Source organism: Enoplosus armatus, chromosome 8 (assembly GCF_043641665.1).
Source record: "Enoplosus armatus isolate fEnoArm2 chromosome 8, fEnoArm2.hap1, whole genome shotgun sequence".
NCBI lineage: Eukaryota > Metazoa > Chordata > Actinopteri > Centrarchiformes > Enoplosidae > Enoplosus > Enoplosus armatus.
In genome coordinates, this window is record NC_092187.1 from 10782775 (window position 1) to 10797380 (window position 14606).

General features: G+C 41.3%; 1 protein-coding gene across 1 annotated transcript in view; it reads right to left on the minus strand.

The window, feature by feature from the left end:
• kif1b (kinesin family member 1B) overlaps positions 1-13740 on the minus strand; it is a 52918-nt gene extending 39178 nt beyond the window's left edge. The window contains exons 1-2 of the mRNA XM_070910564.1: positions 13616-13740; positions 12255-12407 (exon numbers count right to left, since the gene is read on the minus strand). Coding sequence (XP_070766665.1) covers positions 12255-12360 — 106 coding nt within the window. The 5' untranslated portion in view covers positions 12361-12407; positions 13616-13740. The remainder of the gene's footprint in view (positions 1-12254; positions 12408-13615) is intronic.
• Positions 13741-14606: the final 866 nt, after the last annotated feature.

Consider the following 14606-nt stretch of genomic DNA (forward strand, 5'->3'; position numbering starts at 1 on the left):
ATAAAATGAATTAATAGGATCCCCTCAGTAATTCAAATAATTAGATTGATAGTACCAGTACATTAGAAAGCGTATTTATAGTTGTGTGTAGTCCAATTCTTCACTACAGCAAATTGTTTCCCATTCCATATTGTGTTGTGTTGTGCAACCCCCTCCCCCAAAAAGGTAATCTGTTCCCTTTTTACACTTGCACCTGTACATCACACTTACAAACAGAATCTATGTGAGCACCGATGCATAGACAATAATAGTCACAAACTAAGATGTCAATGAGGAATTCCTCTGGTGGGAATATTTACTATAAATGGAAAGCAGAGTCATATCCTGGACTTAAAATGGCAGACGCATTCTGCTGTCTAATAAACGTCATCACTCTGTCTCTCTCAGCCATGGCAACAGGTGTAGGAACCAGATTCTGGTTGCCATAACAACCTCAACTTGGCACAGAAGGGGAGGATGCGGCACATTGCGTTCTGTTTTCTCCCGCCTGAAGCATTCCCTGTTACTTCTCAGTAGAAAATTATACAGAATTACTTTAATGCAGGTTTATGGTCAATTACAATTATTTATCAAACAGTGATTTTAGGATTCTAATCCTTTAAAAAAAACTCAGACATGCAAAAGGCATGGTGAGAAAAGCTTTAGGATTTGTAACTAAGACATTAAGCTACTTATCATGTCAGACTCCATAAGCAATACCATAAACAACTTTTACTACACAAAAACCTTTTACATGCTTTGTAAACTTAACATTTAATAACAGGAATTTTGTGATGAAGTACAAAAGACATACATTTTGGGATTTTAAAAACCTGTTGAGCATTAAAGGCACTTCTCTTGGTGACACACAAGGTACGCATTGATGAGCAGGCACAAGGTCAGAAATTTTACATTATCAGTAAAAGAGCGGCATAGAGGACTGCTTTATCATTATTGTGTCATCATCAGGCCATCAAACAACACTATACTCGGATTACATAAACGGGTGACATGCATATCTGTGTGGGAGACTGTGTAGGAGACACGATTCTCTCAAGATGGAGGAATTCAGTCAGATCCCCATGTGCACTGAACAGACACAAGCTACTGGGTGGCATATGAGGGCACTTCAAATGTTTGTCCAAAATGCCACAGATCTGCATTTTCAGTTCCTGTTCCGCAGAATATAGGACTGATAGGATGCTGGCACTCCACAGGAGCTCTCCGTTTCAAAGCAGGGTGGATACCAGTTAACTAACCAAACTCTAAATCCTGCTACCTAAAGACCATCACTCAGCTGGTTGTAGCCGGCAGACATTTTGTGCTCCAGTGTTCAACATGGGGCCTATAATCCGGCCAGGAAAGCAAAGACACCCCTCAGTAATTAGGTTGTTAGGAGGTCTCTGAGCACCAGATGGGGACTAAAAGCTAGCCCCATTCACCTGAGACCAGCAGACAAGCAGGGTCTAAAATGGCTGAACATATCAGCCTCTCTCCTCCAGTAACCCCCTGAGGACCTGCTAGCTGTTAGTTTGAGCTGATCGATGCCAGGATCACAAGAAGGGGATAAGGGCATTAAATAAATGTATATGTAAAATATAAAGGAAAACAAATGGATAAGTTGCTAAGGGAACCCAGGCATTCAGAGAAATAATATCTGTGCAGAATTGTAATTACCACGTGTGCTTCTTTCAGCAAGACTGAGGAATTTTAATAGTATCCCCGGGGTCTGTGTGCATATGGGCAGCAGTGTGATGTAACAGTTCACTTATTTCGCTCTTTTATTTCACTCAAACGATTACAGACAGCCATTTTCCTCCAAATGAAAATGTTGGTTATGCTAACTGCACCAAACAGCCCTAACCATGTGCACTTAATTGATTACATATGGATATAATGGGACCATACGATAATTTAGTCACGACATAACTGCATAAAGAGAAGAAATTTATCATGTGTAAAACGATTGCCAAATCCAATTTCTAGTAGCAGTTGACAGTGACAGGCAAGTAGTTTCAGAAAATGTTCTGAGCAATGTATACGTCCACATAATACTCAGCTTCTTACTATATCAGAAAGCATCTAATAATGATGGAATATTAATAATACATTTAAAACAGATTATAATTTACCATCACTGGTTTTTGTGTTGATTTCATTTGGGGTGAGAAGCCACATTTATTTAAAAATGTTTGCTTTGCCTGACACTGTGGGCCACCCCTCAAACAAAATCGAGACAACTGCAGTTCCCCATCACCTTCCCAGCATGATGCTTTGGTGGATGTAAGCAGGAAGTATAATTTTAAGTGTCAGTGAGTTCACTGGGGCCTACAACTTGAGCCCCGTTTTTTTTTGTTGTTGATATGAGGCGATGGTTTGAGCAGTGTCACAGTAATGCTAATATGGTTGTTCAGTCTTAAATAGAGAGCATAAATACGGGATGGGAAACATTCTGAGGTGGCCGCCGAAATGTTCTGCGTGTTGTATCCAGTGTCTTTGGAAGAGTGTGTGTGATGGCTCGGTTGCCAGGGCTGCAGCACAGGTGACAGAGTTGTCACTGGATGCAGCTCAAAGCTGAAGGCTAAAAGTAGTGTCTGGGCACTGCTGTGCACATTTGACAAACAGCTGAGCTTGTCGCAGCCACAACACAGGACATACAACATCTCCAAAACAGAAACTAAACATGTGGTATCTTGATTACCCCTTTAGATACAGCGCACTTTCACGTCTGGTCAGGGAGATGCCTTGCGGCCTTTAATTAAAAAATATCCACACAGCAATTCAATACTTCTCTGTTGAGTTGTCCTGCCAAAAAAAAACCTTGGAACTTTCCGGGCAGGCAGATGAGTTTGTCCAGCCAGGAGACGTGACTCTTCACACCAGAATCCACATCACAGCCATCAACTCAGACAAACAAACTTTGTATTAATGATATGCATTGTCATTTCATTAGATGAGCCACTACATCAGATTAATTAGTTTAACAGTAAAGGAAGGCACTGGTTTCCTACTGACAAATCCTCAGTTTCTGCTCACAAGGCTGATCACGTCATTTCTCTCTTCCTACTGGGAGAGTAAAGAGGGGAAAAAAAGCACAGGAAGACACCAGAACAATGCACTGAATGCAGGGTATTGCAACTGACAACAGAGCCTGCAGAACACATTAGGTAATCTGTTATGACAAGGCTTTATGTGCCCAGTCCCCTCTATCACAATGACCCTTTTCACACTGCCTTTACCCCCCTCTCCTTTTAGAAAAAGTGATCGCCACATTTAGAAAAAAGAAACTTTCAATGTTTTCATTGGAAAGTGACTGAAGTCAGCTAAATGTAAACTGTGCATTAAAAGCAAGTGGACTGCATTGAAAAGGGTGTTCATTTTATTGTTGTTACGTGTTTTACCCCAATTAACAAAGACAAGAAATCAGAAATCATCACTGAGCTGAAGTTAAATTAAGAGCTTTGTCTCAGAGGTTTGTTCAAAATGCATCTGTTAAGTTTTGTTTACTTTTCACCAACCCCATGCCAAAAAGTAAAAGTAATACATTACAATGGCTTTAGGTGGGGTTGCCTGTCCAGCTAGAAAGCAGTGGGAAAGGGCGCAGTCGTGGCCTATGTGCCAGCTGTTCCAGCTCTGACTACTGTCTATTTATACAGCAGCAGATGGCAGCTAGTGCTTCGCATGCCGACAGACTGTCAGTGACAGGAAGGAATGGACAGATTTCAGCCGCCCAACCTTTCCGCCGAACTCATAGCCAAACCATACATTGCTCCCAGCCCACAGACACTGATAGCTAGCTAGGGCTGCGAGTGCCTTTTGATATTAGCAGCTCGCACAGACTCACTGAGTCCAGGATAACAGAGACTAAAGAGAGGCTTCTAGAAGCCACCAGACAGAGCAAACATGCGAAGCCAGCAGGACTCCATTCAGAAGCTAAACAAACACAGAACTACAACAAAGAGAGAGGGATATGAGGCAGCCTCTCAGGTGATGACATGTGGGGGTTAAACCCACAAGGCACACAGAACTGCCATGAAATCAGAACTGAAATAACAATAAATATCCAAATGACACGCCAATGGCTCTCAAGTCTAATGCCTTCAAAGTGTGGACACATACCCCAACTTGTCTAATCAACATATTTGTTGTTTACACCTCAATGTTAACATTAACAAAATGATATGGGATCCTTAGTCAAGGTTTTCAGCTGTTTTCACAGCTCAAAGAGGCAATGCTTCTCGTGGATCGGGTCCAAGGAGGACACTCTCCTCTTTGCGGGTGCTGCCGCAAAAGGTCAGAGGTCTTTCCAAACACATCCTGTGTCATGGAAAGCTATAGTAATACCTCCACAGCTTTAGCTTTAAAGGAGTCTGGTATTTTCCAGTTTAAAAATAGCACTTGACAATTCAAACTTGCCTGTGTCAACCTTTTCACAATGAACTTTAGGGAAGTGGGTCTGCATGTGCTGGATCAAGAAACTAAAACTAATACGGATTAAAGATTAAGCGTTCCTTCCACAGTTTATATCTTGGAAATGTCTAAAAATTGGTTTTACAATGTTTAACAAATGTTTCTTCTAAGCTCAACTTTGGTTATAAACATTATGGGTAATAGTAATAATATTCACAAGAATGAGATGCCATAAAATATCAGCCTACAATAGGAACAGTAATGAAACGTCTCTGCCATGAGAGCGATGCTGATTCCAACTCCAACAATCTGTGATTTTAAAATGAGTGCCTCATTTCAAAAGAAAGCTTTCCAAATATTAGCCATTGCTAGCTAAACCGTAAATTCATACAGAAGTGAAAGCCATGATGAGAAATGGATTTGCATTAAGATGTTAATCTGTTCATTAAAAACAGTTGCACAATTATTTAAAATCTTGAATCTTGATTGAACAGTGTCTCAAAACATACAGATCGTCATATGATCCAGGCAAAATGGTCGAGTGGGGACAATAGTGTAGACCAGGCTGTGCAGACAGGGGAAATACAGAGCCCCTTACACTCACCGCTGACAACAGGCACCCATTTTACAGAGCAGTGACCTGGATTTCCAAAACTAGCCTCCACTCAGAGACTCGCTTTAAATGCTTTCTGGCTTTATATAAGCATCATGACATCATCGACACAACTCTGGCACATGGATCTGTGAAAATCTCACATCTTTTTGTCCCATCTTTAAAAAAAAAAAAAAAAAAGCTGCTTGTTTGACATATTCTGTTAAGCCAGAAAACATTCATGATAACTGACAGATGCCTCAAGCTAATGTCAGACGACTAACACCTTTTATCCAGCGTTTTCAGAAATGACGCGTGAAACTGGGCATATCTGTGCGTGCATGTATTTGTTTATGTGTGTATACTACTGAATTAGCTGCACAGTATTCAAACAACAATGTGAGAGCAGAGGATTCCAGTAGCCAACCAGAATAAGGGTCAGCTCTCCCACCTTATTAATTAAGGTTTCAAAAATAATATACTGCCAACTTCCCCGACTTCTTATTCATGAATAGTGAACATCATGCCCACCACCAAGCTATCCGTGCCTGGACTGCAAAAGCTCTCCAGTTTGCCTCTGAATTCAGCCCTCAGACTGTGGGAGGAAACCAAACAATACAGTCTGGAAAGAGAGCTGTGTTGGTCAGGGCACAAAAACTAGAAGAAACACATTCGCTCTCTTGAATGTGGGAAAGTCCAGCCATTTCACCCAACTCAGGCAATGAACCAAAGAGTAGGTAAGAGGATTGTATCACAGAGTCAGGGATGAATGGCTGCTGTGAGCACAATCTGATTTTCATAGCCAAATAAGTATGACCTCACTTAGCAAGTCAGATTCAATTGAGTGGTTGCACTGGACCTTCTTCTAAAAAAGGAAATCAGGCCTTTAACAGCTACCATGGATGTGTCTCGCACAGGTATATACATCCTTCAACAAAGAACTTTTGATTTTGCTTTGATAACATTTAAATTTGTGCTGATGTCTTTTGTGGCCTTTATTTCCCCACTTATTATTATTGTGTCCACATACACCAAAAAGATGTACGGACACACACACACACACACACACACACCTCCCCCTCCTCTATGCACAAAAATCAGCTAGTGACCCTTTTGTTATACAGACAATATCCAACCCTTTAACTGATTGGGTGCCGCTGCAAAACTGGGACACATTTTAGGATTTGGCTGAACAGCATTTCACCAGACTAATTCAGCATTGTGTTTTTCCACCTTGTTATGCGAGGGCCGGCGGGTGGTTGGCCTTTTATCTCTGGTAATATTGCCAACATTAATAGATTTGTGTGGTCTGGAGGCCAGCAGACAGACGATCGAAGCAGAGCCCTATAGGAACACCTCCCTATGAGCGTCAATATCTTGTTGTTTTTCTGAAGGGTTATACGCTGCAAAAAATATCACCTGAAGAAGATATTTAATTTAGTTTACTAAAGTATTTGACTGAAAACAATAAATAACAAGTCATTTTCTGCATTTCTGGTTTTTCAATTATCTCATGCCAGATTGGTGGATGTTTTTATAAAAAAAAAAAAATGAGAGAAAAGGCCAGACATTTCTGCAATGTAGGCACAATCTGCAAGACAATGACAACACAGTGATGGAAATATAATAGCTTTGCATTTTCTTTAGTTTAAGCTCAACTGCATACATATAATTTCTTAACCTCCACCAATATGACTGAAACCCCATCCTCCCAAGCTGGGTGAGTGTATGTGATGCTGCCTCACGATGTCCTACACGTGAATAGTGCTCGTGCACGATTTTCACTGTCTCTGCTGCTGTGGCTGCGTTCACATCTCCCTTCCCCCTCTCAAGTCAGCTCCGATCCCATCCTCTCCTCTAATATCCCACATTTCTGCAAAAGGCTCCCACAGTTTCCACTCTCTCCCCATCACAGACTGTAATGAAGTGTGAGCTAAAACTGAGCTATGCGAGATCCTTTACAAAAGAAACCAATTGGGACACAGATCTGACAGAAGGTCACTTTATTCTCCATAAGCATATAACGCGACAAACCAAATCTCAAGAGATCATGGGACTCATTCTGCTTCTCGTCACTGTTAATACCTTTCGTTTAAAGACATCTGTAGCTGATCCTCAGGCCCCATGATGTTAACAGGGGAAAAAAGCCAACAAAATTCACCAGTCATATAGCCTGAGGGTGGCCATGCTCTCCCTTCATCAGGACTTCTTTGCAGATGGTATGCTGAGAATGCTGTCTTATTAGGATGCTGAGAGGCTGAACAGGACCTAGGGTGACATCACCACTGTGTCAACTATTACGTTTTCTACCATGTCTGATGTTTCCAGATGTTTTGATATCTTCAAAAAGTATGTTTCTATAGACTTTAATGCCCTAATTTAAGATAATTAAAATGTGTTGCAAACAACATGCTAACCCAGAAAAGCTTTTGCAGTTTGTCAAGTAAATTATATGGGTTGTTGCCCAAGTAAATCAACGCAGCACGAAAGCAAAGAGGCGTCAAGACTCTAATGTTCAAATATGGGCACACACGATAAAGAATTGAGGAGGCAGTGAAGAGTTGACATAAGTTGTGGCGTGAAAACCACAAGTGGCTTGGTGGGCTACAAAGCTGAAACTGCAATTTAGTGGGAAAGGGCATTTATCATTTTCCCCTTCTTAAGTATATTCCATTATTCAGCCTATCCCTTGATATGAAATGCCTTGTTGTGGTTTCTTATTCATATCAAAACAATTATTAGTGAAATGGGATTCAGTACCAATGGGAGAGGCCAACGTGGCTCTGTGCCTCTTTTTTGTTTACAATATAAATAGCGAGGATGCCATTTGATTTTAAAGCCTGAACATAATACTGAAGGACTGATTGCATGAAAGAAACTTTGCATCTTGATGCAGACTTTGTGCATGTCTCATCTTCAGAGAACCTCTGATAACAAGATCTAGTCATCAGACATCATCAACCTTCAGGCGGTATCACGGCAGAAACGCAAGGCAGAGTGTCATGAGCCAAAGTAAACTAGAGCACATGATGTTATGAAAAAGGAAAGTAGAAAGAAGAAGTGAGAAGCTTTTATTCATTCATTCAACATGTTTTTTTTGCAGCAGAAGAAAGCCGCTGCTGTTGCCTTGACTACCCAGCATAGAAGACGACCGCAGAAGATATGACAGTGATAGGATCTGACTCATAAGATTATTGTCTTTTCCTGGTTATTATTAAGAAAAAGTTTCACTGAACTCCCACATGCTCTCAATATCAGTGAGGTTAAAGACCAAATTATTTAAACTTTGTGTAAAAAATTGCACAACAGTGCAAGTCATTTTCTACATTGAAAACTGGCTGAGCTGCACAACATATATTAGCGCTTCTGGCCTGAAAGTCCCATGACACAGCATGAGCGAATAACAGACACAGACATCTGCCTGTCCTCCCTCCTCATTAGGAGGTCACACTGGAATGTGTGAGTCTGCTCTGTAAGTAGTGCATGTGGGCAAATGTGTGTCACCCCAAAACAACCTCAGCATGAGGCGATGAGGAATGTAACACCCTTAGTGGGTGTGTGTATGTGTGTGTAGGTATGTGTACACCTACAAGGGTCACAGGGATTACAGGGAGCAGGGCGTGGCGACCTGAGGCAAGCCTGCGGATTACTGGTCCTAATCAGGTCATTCGGCCCTGTCTGCTCGGCACAGGGTTCAGCAGCAGGATGACAATCCCTCAACCAAACCAATGCTCCCCATCTTACTCCCCACTTGTCCTGCCAGCACTCTCCTCAATGATCACAATTCATTCATATGAGATGAGATGGGCTCATTGTCATTTCTGCTGTGGTGATGGTCTCCTATTATGTGTAACTGACACTTGAGCTGAGCTGATTCCTCCCTGTAGGGATTTTGTAAGGTCACCATCCACTAAGCTCATTCTGAGAGGACACTCAGCAAAATTGTATCTGAAGGGTGAAGGTTTAATTGATATAGTGACCTTCTGTTTGTTCTAGCAATTTGTCAATTAGTTTACTCTCAGTTTAGGGGATGATATTGTGCAACATCCATCCAGTTCTTGAAAAACGCGCATAGGCTAGGCATGTATCTTTTGATAAGGCATTACAAATATCATTCTTAACACTGGACATTTCCCTTAATGGAAAGAATTGATCAAGTGGGAAATAATCTATCTGAACGCAGGTTTGTTCCACTAAAGTCAATGTAACGCTCTAACATAACAGAGATCTGCTTCTCCTTGCGCGCTGTGCAAGAACTATCGACCATCTTTGGCCATACATACACAAGTGGCTGCTAACTGGCTGAGGGGGAACATAACACACGGGTTACATAACAAGACAGAGAACACATCAGGGCCCTAATGAAGGCGGGCTTTGGGTGTCCTGGCATTATTCAACATTTGGAGCACCAACACTAACTAATGCAACAGCCCATCGCGTCACCCCTTTATAATTACATTAGCTCTGGTATGTTTAAGAGCTTCTACTGAAAGAGGCCTTTACTTGTTTCCAGCCTGCCTGCAGAGGCCTTGGACACATTTCCTGCACACTGGATAATCAATTTGCTGCCCCTCTGCCTGCACCCTATCCTTGACAACCCTCCATGCATGGTGAATGGTGAACGAGAGAGAGAAAGAGAGAGAGAGATGGAGAGGGAGACAGCATATCCTGGCCTTGCCCCCAAGCTCTCTCTTTCTCTGTGTTGTTAACACACACACACACGCATGCACCGACGCATATGCCCTTGGTTGAGTCACAACAATAAGGGGAGTGTCATGGCCTCGTCCACACATCTGCCAAACACCTACAAGCTGACCAAGCAACTCCATAAAACATCTCGTTTCTGTGAGGCAGCTCTCAGTCCCATTTAAATGTTAGCCATCACCAAAGACACCATAAAAATAACAGAAATACACAGGTATCACATGCACTGTGTTAGGCTAGCACTATCGCACTATATTGATTCTGATTGAAGCAGCATATATTGAACTGTATTTTGTATGACATACAGAACACAGAAATAAATAAAAAAAAAGAAGCAGATTATGCAGCAGTAGTAGTTTGAGAAGTTTCTATTTTTTTTCTGCTGTGAAAAATTGTCAAAATGGGAATCCATTGTTACAGTTATGAATTTGAGAAAAAAATCAAACAAACTACAAACATTTAATGGCCATCTTTCAAGCCTATTGGTGAGTATTTGATACTAAAAAGACAGATTTTTGTGTGGAATATGACATAAAGTTATGATGAGTCATAGATACACTGCCTATGATAGCGGCAACAATAAACAAGTTCATCTGTTTTTGAAGGATGTATTTAAATTTTTAAACAGAATTTGTAATTACGCACATCTGGTAGTCATGAAAAACAACCATGCCAATGTGTGAAAGAAAACACTAACTTGTCATAATCAAAGATAAATACTTTGCACAATTATTGAGAAATGTTTTAAAATTAAAAAATAAGGACTTATTTTATCATTACATACTGTAATCATAACAATCATAATAAGTGCGGCCATCCATTAAAACATTGTGGAGACCTCCCAAACAAACCACTGTTACATTTTAAGTTTAGACTAAAAATGTAAGTTGGCTGACTTAGATAGTGATAAACAGAGAGTGAAGCACAACTACAGAAAGGTCAGATTTTCACACTGCACATCAAATCCTCGCAACTGCATGTATGAACCTGTGTGTGTTTGAGCCACTAGGTCCTGTTCAACCTCTCAGCATCCTAATAAGACAGCATTCTCAGCATACCATCTGCAATGAAGTCCTGATGAAGGGAGAGTATGGCCGCCTGCCAGCCTCCCTTTCTGCTCTGCAATCTGCCCATGTGATAGGAGGTAGAGTAGGCAATACTGCAGCCTCCTCCTCTCGCTCACACACTCACTCACTAACCCCCCAAAAACACTGCATATTCCACTGCAGTTCTGCTACAAGCCACGAGTCACCCTTCAGCACCTCCAAGTGACATTGGCATAATGAAAACCCAAGGATATGGAGTAAAAGAACTGGGGATTTGACACAAAGCTTCTCTTTGGTAGAGTGTGAGAGATAAAAGGCAAGTGAGCCATAACTGGTAGGGACACTTGATCTTATGGAAGATTCATAAAGGTTTAGTCTAATGAGCCCGATAAGACTGACAGACAAAACTTGAGGCAAATAAGAGAGCCTTCTGGAAGAACAGGTTTCTGCCGTCACATGCTGTCTTGTTACTGGGTCAATAAATACTTCCATGCGAATGTCAGGGAGATTTGTGTTCATCTGCTAGCTGAAATGGGACATACAGCGCAGCCGTGAGTAAGAAGGCAGCTAGCACTTCACAGTACCTGATGACTCACAGTCACAAGTAAGCAGGTTGAATCACAAGACTACAAACCACATTCAGGTCCTCTTCTCTTGCTCTGCTATTGTCTATCCTTTCATATATTCTCGTAGATTTCCCAATTTATATTCTATAAAATATGTACAAGTTTCTTTCATCATTCTTAGCCCTATTTTCACACAACCTGCACATGTGTAAAAGCCAAGAATGACTTAAAGCATGAAGCTGCTGAGCCTCCATATAAATTCAAGCTTTGGGAAGCATACTAACTGCATCTATACAACATCCATCTTAATCACTGACCCTGATCATTTGTTGTCAAAGGTGTGACAAATCTGCTGACACTACAAAAGATGAGAAAACAAGCTAATTTTTAATTAATTATTAATCAATGTCAGTAGGCCTTCATAACTTTGACCCCAACTTTGGGGAAATTCACAGCAAAATAAAAAGCAGTACATCTTGTAAATGATTAACATCTGGCCATATCACTTTATACATCTCTAGAAGAAGTTCTTTACAAACTGTTTGTGTACACCAAGAGATAACATAGTCATAAAGTGCAAAGTAACTTCTATTCTAAAACACCAACTGTGTGATAAAGCCTTGATGAATTGGGGGGTATTAGCAGGCCAGGCTGTGCGGCGACCCCTGGGTCTCCCAGTATGATCCAACTCAGCATTTCTCACACAGAGACTCCTAAGGCATGCAGGCCCCTTCAGAGGAGGAGGAATTTCACTCTGTAAGCCTTTTATTCTCTTTCAGGCTGTTTGTCCCCAACCATCCACTATTCAGTTTGCTCATTCTACTGTTCTCTGCTCAGGCCCCAGAAGGAAGGCCACGCAGGAGCACGTGTGGTATACCAAACTTGCCTTAGCAGACATGCCTGCACAAATTCAAGACGTGGTGTTTGGTTTTGTGTGCATGCCGGTGGGCTACTTACTTGTAGTATTGCCTTGCATCTGAATGATACATTTTGAATCCTTGCTCATCTCCCTGGAGTTGAAGGGCCGGACTCGAACGGCGACTTTTACAGAAGCCCCAGACATGTTTGTGGTTTAAAACTGTCTCCCAGTAAGATTCCTTGTATATCCTCCTAAAAGAAAAACACAGAAAAAGAGATGTTTGCATCTTCTTTGTAAAATAAATAATACATGATGTTAAATAAATGAAGCAGGACTGTGCAGGAACTGCCAGAATGCAATAGTGCAGAAATCATGATCACAAAAATGTAAATCCAACACAATGAAAGTCCACCTCCTCCCAATTTCAACTCATAACAGCCTACAACAAATATGGCCGACCAAGACCACTGAAGCGCTAATATTTTGTCAACAGCGGCCACTCAGACATTTAACAGTCAAATAAAGGATGCAGAGTGATGCACTTTTTTTTTTAGAAATCCACAGCATATGCGAAATATGCTTTTGACGAATACATATGAATAATTGAGCTGCATAAACAACATTATGTATTTTTTTTTAAATTATAAACACAACTTTCCAATGTGTTTACAGTCAATTGATGCTATACATCCTGCTCCCGGTGACTACATAAGCTACATGTTTTTCCATGTCCTTGCAGTCAGCCATACTTGCTAAAGCATACGCCCATGAAATTCTATCTACCCTATTTGGTGTGGGCTACAGTGGGACAGTGAGCTGGGCCTGTCTGGTAGATGTGACAGCGATCTTTCTGTGCAGACAGAGAGCTTACATTTTCGTTTTTGAAAATGTAATTCGCCGATGTTAGGAAGTAGGCTAATCCTCCGCTGCTGCATGTTGTGGAATAGTGCAGGGAGGAGTTGCATGCTTATTTTAGCAGCACAGACTCGACGCATTGTTCCTGATGTACCCTGCATGGGGAGGTTAAAGGAATTTAACATTAAATCATAATGGGTGCAATGTTTCAAACGGTAACGGTTATATATTTTTTTATAGTAAACTAGCGTTAAGATGTCACGTTAACTGCTGTGACTTCAGTGTGTGGCACGAGACGGAACTAACTAACCTCCGGTGCCTGTCTGACGGATATAACTATGCAACCACAGACAAATACTATGCTCGTAAACAAGTGATGTTATATACTTTGCAAATTAAATAGGAATATAAAACTGTTATCGTAACCAGGAGCATGCAACGGTGCAAAGACACCGCCAGACACTCGCACGTCTCTGACTAACGTTAGCTAATACTACAACAGCTCACCGGCCACCAACAACTGCCCGGGATGAATATGTAACACCGTGCACTAAAAACATTGACAATATGAATAAAGACATTATTTCTTAACGTTTTTACTCACGTTTGAAGACTCTCACCAGGACAACACCAACACCATATGATAGCGGCGAGAACTAATGTTAGCTAGCGGGCGTCAAGACGTGTTGTTTTTTATCTGAATCCGCGAGCACGAAAACTGTTATTAAGTCCACTTTCGTGAAAAACACCCATTATCGCGGTATCCTCCGCCGGATGGACCTGTGATTACAACCGGCGACTCCTTGACGAGTTTATTTTTCCAGTAGAGATACGAGGCGGAGGTCTATCTGCACACAAGCGAAAAGAAGAATTGATAGATTGCCTTGATTTACCGAAGAGATTACGTCAACTGCCTCTCGGCCACGCTGACTGACAGCCTGACGGGCCAATAAACGAAGGGACGTCAGTGACTAATGTGTCGCAGAGCCAATGGTGATCCTCGGAATCGGAAGTGGGTGGGGTCTCTCTCTGTCTCTCTTTTTTTTTTTTTTTTTAACGTGACGCCACACTGCAGGATTTCTACCCACCGCTCCCCGCACCGCTGTCACCGCATCACCCAGGGTCACTACAAAGAGCGCCGTCTAGCGGGAAATGGAGGATGTCACAATCTCAATGTCTACAATCCTATTCTAAATTCAAAATGTATATTCTCACATATAAGTACTATAAATGCGGCCCTATTTTACCTTCATATATACAAAAATACTTGAAATGAAAAATGAAAACCACATCTCCAAGCCACGCTCATGTTTTTGTGTGCTGGATGCGATCCACTTTCATGTAGGTAATGTTACATTTTTGTTGTTGGTTTTCCGTGTTGTGCAACAAATGTGAACGGCTTCAAGACTGACTAAGCGGTATTTTTGTTTCTCAGGATAAACTGCTCCAGTTTACCCTTTATTGTATACTGTGTAAATCTTGCCAATAAAATAGGGACGTTTGCCAAGTTTAATCCATTAGTTTATAACAATTACAGTTGAAGAATGACTAAGCTTACACATTTGGGAAACCACATACCAAAAAAACAGATTTTG